The 8,556-nt window shown below is 39.0% G+C and overlaps 1 protein-coding gene across 1 annotated transcript; it reads left to right on the top strand.

Moving 5' to 3' along the window:
• The first annotated feature begins 2,173 nt into the window (after nucleotides 1-2,173).
• APOLD1 (apolipoprotein L domain containing 1) lies at nucleotides 2,174-8,297 on the top strand. The gene is made up of 2 exons (XM_044678351.1): nucleotides 2,174-2,216; nucleotides 4,117-8,297. The coding sequence occupies exon 2, from the start codon at nucleotides 4,121-4,123 to the stop codon at nucleotides 4,868-4,870; it is 750 nt and encodes a 249-aa protein (XP_044534286.1). The 5' UTR covers nucleotides 2,174-2,216; nucleotides 4,117-4,120; the 3' UTR covers nucleotides 4,871-8,297.
• The last annotated feature ends 259 nt before the right edge of the window (nucleotides 8,298-8,556 follow it).

The following is an 8,556-nucleotide window of genomic DNA, read 5'->3' as shown; positions in this document are numbered from 1 at the left end:
CAGATCCTGTCGCCAGTGACCGCAGACCCCCTTATCTGTCTCTTTATGCCAACCTGGCTGGGGAAAATGACTCCCTGTGATTTTTAAGTTTTATTTTCCAATCAGAAGCTTCTCTAGATCTGTTTGGAGACCTTGATGATATTCTGCCATCTTAGCTTTGCCCTAATCCCAAGGTTTTACTATCTCTGAAATTCTGAATACCATGACTCTCTCACAGCATCCTAAAACTGCGATGGCTTTCTTGGCTGCCAGATAACACTAGTGACTCTCATTGAGCACAAATTCCATTGAATCCTTCTGAAAATTTTCAAATGAACTGTATTTTAAACAACATTCCTTTTTGAACTATATATCTTTAACTTTTTTGGTTTTGAGGTCAATATATATTGTCATGATTTGTTGTGAAGATGCCTTCTCTCCATCAATAGGAGATTAAACTCATCCACGAAGTATTTAATGCTGAATTCACAGAATGCATCATCATTATTCAAATCTAAACTTGGATGTGTTCTGTGTCCTAATTGCCAAGACATTATAAGATCCAACCAAATAGATCTCTAGAAAACATACACATTGCACACAAACTTTCTAATATTTTCTTTTCCCTACTTAACAGGTATTTTCTTTTTCTTTTTTCCCCTGCCCTACTACATCAGCTTCGTATTGACTAACTTCTCTAAAGATACCACGCACGACAATTACAAAGACAAGAGGGGAAATCCTTGGGCTAGGAAGCTAGATTTCTTGAAGAATTTCTTGTCATCCCCTTCCCCAACTTAGGGTGATCTGGTCCAGGTACACCATCCCCGAAGGCAATGCGAAATTGGCTAATATAATCTGATATTACTCAAGCTATTAACACCTATACCTTAGTTGGTTTTCTATCTTTGAAAAAGGGCTTATTTCTCAAATATATGGAGAACTGAGTCAAATTCATAAGAATACAAATCCTTCTGTAATTGGTAAATGGTTAAATGATACAAAGAGGCAGTTTTCAGATGAAGAAATCAAGGCTACCTATAGTGACAAGAAAAAATGTTCTCCATTAGAGAAATGCAAATTAAACCAACTTGAAGGTATTGGCTCACACCTACCAGATTGGCTAATATGATAAAAAAGCCTATGACAAAGTTCACTCTTTTTTTTTTAAACCTTCACCTTTCTTCTTAGAATCAATACTGTGTATTGGTTCCAAGGCAGAAGAATGGTAAGAGCTAAGCGATGGCGGATAAGTGACTTGTCCAGGATCATACTGCTGGTAAGTGTCTGAAGGCAGATTTGAACCCAGCACCTCCCACCTCTAGACCTGGCTCTCAATCCACTGAGCCATCCAACTGCCCCCCAAAGTTCACTCAACACACTTTTCACACAATTGTTTCAAGGGCTTTATCTAGTAGATTACCTCAGAGCTTCCCTTTACTTTACACGAGTAGAGTCCATCCTTTTGATTCTTCTTTGGGCTACAATTCTTAATTCTAGTTAAAATATGAAGCCAAACCCTTGCTGCTGATGTCTATAATTAGCTCCTTGTGTGTCATGACCCAGTTGAATTTTCTGACGCATTTGCGCTGTTATTTGCCCTTTTTGAGACCTCTAATGTCTCCTTCCCTGCTGGTGGTACCCTCAGCCCTTCCTGTAGAGCCTTCACTTCTTATCCTGTCTTATGGGCTGCATGTATGTTTCAGCACGCACAGTCTTGGTACTGGTTTTTTAAAATATATGTCACTGTACATAGCAGACAACTTATCATAGGCAAGAAATCTCTTTTTCCTTCTTAAGCATGGTTAGGGAATGTTTATTCAGAAGCACCATAATTGGTCAGCCCAGCACTTTTGATGTTCTCCTAGATGATGTCACCAGCTATTCCCAGGATAGGAAAGGCAGGGTGTCCCCCTGGAATGATGACGACACTTGTTTCAAGTTGGAGAAGAGCCTGGGGTTCTTTTTCCTGCACTCTGGGGAAAGCAAATACACAATGTTCATTTCCTCAATACGGGATGTGCTGTGCCTAGCTGCACAGCTAGCAGGTCATTTTCCCGTATGTCACATCCTTCGGGACCAAGGCAGCATGGGGCCAGGGGCAGGAAATGGCATATTCCTGAAATGAGGCAACGTTTTCCCAGGGTAGCTATTGGTCCTTTCAAACTATAAAATATACTCGTCCAGAAACAGCCCAAGATTTTTCCTTTTTGGAGACACCCAGAAGTGAAGGAAGGGTAAGTTGGAAGTCTGATGTGAAATTATTAAAAAAAATTAGCCTTCAGAGTTCTGTTAACATTGAGATTATGTTGAATTTTTCTTTCTTTTGATGGTCTTATTGAGCTATTTCCCTGGAAACAGAAGAATAACATGGTACAATGGATAGAGAATAAGGCTAGCTATGAAAATCCCAGTCCCAGCTTTATTAATTATTATCTGTGTGCCTTTGGACAGGTCATTTAACTGCTCACTACCTGTTTCATTATCTTCCAAGAGGGGAGAAAATTTACTTATACTATTTGCCTTACAGGTTTTTTGTGGAAATGAAAAGAAAGCAGCTATAAGTGAAAAAATGCTTTGGTAAATTAAAAAAAAAGCAGAGGCTATTTAAAAAGCTTTGATGATATAATGAAAATGTCCTACTTCTGCTGCTTATTCTCCACCTTTCAGGAATTCTTCCTAAGGCACTTAATAAATGCTTATTGACTGTTGAATGACTAAGAAGTAGGGCCTGAGATGAGAATCATTGATTACAGAGAAAGTGAGTTTTCCCTATTGAAAATATCTGCAATTTATTCTGTCTTATCCATGCTAATGATTATTTTATTTTGTATGATTTTGTTTTTAATCTTAGAGTCTGCATTTCTGCTCTTGCCATCCTATAGCTCTCCACAAAGTTTTTTAAGTAAAATTTTTAGTAAATTTTGGTAAAAAACATTTTTAGTAAAAAACAAAAAGATGAGTAGACATTTCTGATCTCTCATCACAAGATTTGAAATGAATAGAAAAGAGATGCTACTGAGGGATAACTGAGGAGTCTTGATTATTTATTATAAGAGCAAGTGAAACAAAAAAAAATCCTGTATTTTTTAGATTGGATCTTGAATAAGTACCCTTATAGAACCCCTCCCTGCCCCCCAATCTCTTAGTTACCCAAATAATGATGCAAATACTCATCTTCTGGGAGTAGCAGGAAATACTAAAGGAGATCAAAAAGGAGAAAGTCACTACTTCTTATTCCTTCTGTAAACCCCTAGTCAAGCTCTTTAAACCTATAATACAATTCATTTTCACAGTTTTCCTGTAGGGTGAGTTCAGGAGATAGTGCTATTTCTATTTATTTGTGAAAACAAAACAAAACAAAACCCCACAAGATCCTGGCTCCTTTGAAATGACTTGCACAAGTTTAAAATAGCTGAGAGATTAGGGAATGAACCTATGTTGGAAAATAATGCTGGTGAGGCAGTGTGGTTGAGTGAACAGAGTCAACCTTAGAGGCAACAAGGGCTTCAAGTCGTACCTCTGAGGGTGGCAACCATGCTTGTTTAAATCCTCTAACTTTTTAGTGTTCCCCTCCCCCCAGGCTATTTTCTAAGACTGGAAATTACAGAGCAGCTGTTGATCTGCCTTGGTTGTGCATGTTTTCTCACCTGAGAGGAGTCTACAATTTTTTAGGGATCATGGCCCAAATTAGTGACACTTTTATAGTATCTTAAAGTTTGCCCAAGTGCTTTTTTACATACCTCTTCCCCTTTTGAACCTCACAACTGTCCTGTGATAATACGACAGACATTACTAATTCCATTAAAAATTTTTATTTTTATTATCATGCAAAACCCACTTCCAAATTGGTCATTGTTGTGAGAGCAAACTCGTACATAATGGAAACTCCAAAATAAAAACCACAAATACATTGATGTGAAGGACGACTCCAACAGTTCTTTCTCTGGAGGTGGAGAGCACTAATCCTATTTTACAGATGAGAAAGTCAAGGCTCAGATTTCCCAAGGATCACGTAGGAAGTGCTAGAGTTGGGAATCTTCCGGACCCCAAGGGACCACTTTGCTGATCCGATCATAGCCATTCTATCACCCTGTGGAGCCTTTGCCCTGACCCTTCATTTGTTTCTTTTAACAGAGTCATGGAAAGGCTCCTTGTCCCCTCCCCGCAAACTGCGGACTCCCTTCGGCGTTTCCAGGTGCTGTTGCTGGACAGAAAGGGCAGACTGCACGGTCAGATCCGGAGCCTTCGGGACATTGTCCGGAAGATTGAAAAACTGCGCAAGCGGTCTCTGCTGGCTAACATCGCGGGCAGTTCCCTGAGTGCAGCTGGAGCCGTCACCGCCATTGTGGGGCTGTCCTTGAGTCCCATCACCCTGGGGACCTCTCTTCTGGCCTCCGCAGTGGGGCTGGGTGTGGCCACAGCAGGAGGGGCAGTTACCATCACTTCCGATTTGTCCCTGGTGTTTTGCAACTCCCGAGAGCTGAGGAGAGTGCAGGACATCGCTGCAGTTTGCCAAGACCAGATGAGGGAAATACTAGGGTGCCTGGATTTCTTTTGCCGGGGGCAGGGCTGTCTGGACTGCCAACTTCTCCAGTCTGGGAAGAAGGCTTCCATTGCGCTATACAATTCAGTCTATTTTATTGTGTTCTTCGGGTCACGTGGCTTCCTCATCCCCAGGCACGCAGAGGGGGCCACCAAGGTTAGCCAGGCGGTACTGAAGGCCAAGATTCAGAAGCTGGCGGAGAGCCTGGAGTCCTGTACCACTGCCCTGGAGGAACTCAGTCAGCAGCTGGAATCTAGAGTACAGCTCTATGCAAAAACCAAACATGGAAACCCCTGTTTGGACTCAAAGGATTCTCTGGACAAATATGGAGGGATGATTTTTTGAGAGCAAGGATATTCCCCCAGAGACTGAGACTTGGAGCTGGATTGGAATGGACAGTGGTACACACAAAATGGGAAAAAAAAACCTAAGGCAACAAACCCAGCTTCTTCCTGTAAAAGGCATGCCTGCTTTGGGTATGCATGGGATTTCTGAGATCCTGTCCAGCTCTGAGATTTTTACGAGGATGTGACTTGAAATGGGTGGGTCCTCGGAGCCCTTCTTTTCTCACCAATGTGATATCCTGTGACTGAAAGGACTGGGATTTCGTGCTGGGGACTTTTCCCATGTAGCAACAGTAGCATGTGTGAATGGTAATACTAATGTGTTCTGTGCCAGCAAAATGTTTTCCTGCCAGCATCAAGTTTTCCAGTCACCAATGCCAGGGAAAGGCTAGTTAAATAGTCTTCTCTAAGTATCCAGTGGTTGAATGGGCACCTTGTAGAGTTATCAGATTTTCAAGATGGCCTCCGTTCTGCTTTGAGGGAGCAGTTTGAGACCAAAGAGAGTTTCAAGAGACTTCTTTTCGATTTGAGCCCAAAGTGATCAAAAGACCCCCCAAAGATGGCTTAGGGAGTAAGGCAGATGCTTCTGATTTCAAGGAGATCTAGAATAAAAGTCCAGTTACAGAGACCAAAAAGATGTTTTTCTGCCTCCTCTCAATGACCATTGTCCCCACTCCCCAAACAACAAAAATGTCTGGTTCAGAATTCAAGGAAGGTACCTGGAACTTACCTGATCCTCTATGTTCCCCAGCTTGCTCTGTTTAAGGATTCATCCTGGGTTTAGAGAGGACCACTTGAGGTGGCTGCATAGTAAAATGACCTATCCTGATCTAATGATTTCATGGATTTCCAAAGCTAATACTCAGTGTGAAGTCCAGGGTATCCTCCCTTCCTGCTACTTGTTTATGCCAGGTGGCAAGCTCAAAGGCAGTTAGCATCCCTGGAGATAATAGAAAAGATTAGATAACTGGGAAAGGATGAAGGGAAGCGATGATTCCTCAAAAATTCCCTATTTTATTAACTAAAGAATGTGACACATTCTAGCCTTTAGAGGTCAGTGTTGTCTATACATTATAGAAACTGGTACATCAAAGAATGTAGCTTTACTGAGAAACTAACCTTTCTACCTTTTATTTCAACACCCATGAGGTATTTTATTTATTTATTTAAATTCTATTTTATTGCCTTGTATTATATAAATTGAATTTTATATAATTTGCATATTTTAATAATCACAGGAAAATAAATTTGGGAAATGTTGGCCGCCATCATCAGCTTCATTTCCAAGGGCTAAAGTACAGTCTGCAAAGGCTTCTGCAAAGTGGATAAGAGATAAGCAAATGGTTGCTTGAGGTGGCATCACTCCCTTTAAGGAGTTCCTTTTTGATCTGTGAGGAACAATTCCTTTTTCGAAGTTTCTGTTAAGTAGGTAAAGTAAATGAAAGAAAGATCAAACAGTCTTCAAGAGTAAGGTAATATATTTCTTATTATGTAAATGATTAAAATATATGCTTACCTTTAAGGTACATATACCAACAGATAAAACTTGACCTAGAAAGAGAATAGTGTAAGAGAGGAGGTGTATGAAACAAGCATTTACACGCAGAGAGCCTTGTGTCCTATGAAGTCGTGTCTTGTGAATGATGGACAATGGTTGGTGAGGTTGTAGTAATGTGTCTTGGTTTCATTTGTTATAGGTACAAGAAATTGCTTTTTTTCCCCCTTGGTGGTTAGTTAGCCTTAAGAAAATGCTTAAAGTCTCTCGAATTGTCCTTCCTATTATTGTAACCAAGGACCAAAGAAAGATTCCAAAATATTAGGATCTACAAAGAAATTGCCTGCCAATGATGGCAGTGAGCTTGAGGAAGTGCAGTTTCAGAACTTTGGGGTATATTTCCTTTGAACAACGCTTAATATTGAATTAGATTCTATCAATAACTAAATTATATTTTGGACACTGTTGGAAACTGTATCAGTCTTTCCTTTCTACTAATTTACATTTAGTGCATTGAAATTGTAATGTTGAATTGCAACTTGTAGGATCAATTTATAAAACAGGAATAGTATCTGTCCTGCAATAATGCTATGAACACGGTAGGGATTCAGTAAATGTTATCGAATGAGTAAATAGCTTAATAACTTAGGCAATAAGAATATCTGGCTTATGTGCCAATGGGGACTTGGTAGGGAAAGAAGATCATCAGCTTTCCCTAGGTAATTATTATTTCAAAACTTGGAAGCTCTTTAGGGCATTAGGCAATTCATCCTTAGTCAAATATAGCTAAATATTAATTCTAGGGAGCAATAATAGTTCATAGGAAAATACAGAATTATTATTTTTTTGGTAAGTCTTCATTCTGTCGGAAATAAGGTGTAAAATGAAGTGTTATGGAAGGGAGAAGGGAAAGAAATCCTTAGATAAAAGGATCAAGAAAAAATGTATCTTTCAAAAATAAACTTGTTAAAAACAAACATGCTGAATGTTCAAGTGATTTTTCTAGTTATTTTTCCTAGTATTTTTCCTGTTCTTAAAGCTTCATTGGAAAAGACTCTTCTGTTGGGAGAGATTGAAGGCAAAAAGATAAAGGGGATGGCAAAGGATGAGATGGATAATGTCATGAAAACAATGAACATGAAGTTGGACAGACTTTGAGATATGGTGGAGGATAGAAGGGCCTGGTGTGCTATGGTCCATTGGGTTACGAGGAGTCAGACGTGACTAAACCAGCAAACAATAACAAATACTGAAAGCATTTGAATTTGTTGTGTTTCAAAATGATGAGATCTAACTTTTGATTCTTCTTTGTAGTGTTTCACCAAGACTATATCTTATTCTGTTTTTAAAAAAATGGAAAATATACCGCATGTGATCCAAACTACTAGACTGAAGGTGCATTAGAGCAGAGATAGTACTTAGAATAGTACATATATTAAATCTCCACTTATATGGGAATCAGATTTCAGGAACGGCAACCCTTTAGAACACTGTAGAGAACTGAGTATGGGAAAAAGGACTCTAAGTAAATAAATTGACATCTAAAAGTTCACTAAAGTTGAGATTTGAGGGATGTTTTCCAGTCTTGACTCAAATAAAATTAGGATTTTAAATAAACATTGGGACATTCTGGCCCAAAGTATGAAAACATTAAGTTTAAACGTGATAGCAGCTGAAGGCAAAAGGAGACATGTGTGATTCCTCATTGACAACAGTGATAGTGAAACCTGCAGTCTGACCATAAAGGAACAGATAAAAAAAATACAAAATTGGAGATAAAAATTAAGAGCACAGCAATTTGGGGTCATTTAATAAAATGGTAAATGGCTCTTTTCTTTAAAAACCTTTGGGCTTATTAGTAATTGGTGTTCACAATAGTGACCTTATTTAAAGGTCACTTAAAAAGTCATTAAAAAAAAAGATTAAGTTGCATAAAGTACACTCTCCTAAGGCAGATAAAAGTGTAATACATTTGAGAAATACTTTTACTGAGCATTTAAAAGAAAAATAATTTTTATGCTTAAACACATATCACTTGTCTGCAGAATTCAATTATATTAAACATTACATCTGTAAGGCTATAGATCTGGAGTCAAGTTTTGCCAGTCAGTGGTTTCAGACTCTTTGTAATCCCATTTAAGATTTTCTTGACAAAGGTACTGAAAGTGGTTTGCCATTTCCTTCTCCAGATC

This window comes from Gracilinanus agilis, chromosome 5, assembly GCF_016433145.1.
Source record: "Gracilinanus agilis isolate LMUSP501 chromosome 5, AgileGrace, whole genome shotgun sequence".
Classification (NCBI taxonomy): Eukaryota; Metazoa; Chordata; class Mammalia; order Didelphimorphia; family Didelphidae; genus Gracilinanus; species Gracilinanus agilis.
Note: the sequence above shows the minus strand (reverse complement) of the source record. Positions and strands in the feature narration are given on the sequence as shown.

Coding starts and splice junctions, on each gene's coding strand:
- APOLD1 (XM_044678351.1), top strand. CDS start 4,121: ATGGAAAGGCTCCTTGTCCCCTCCCCGCAAACTGCGGACTCCCTTCGG.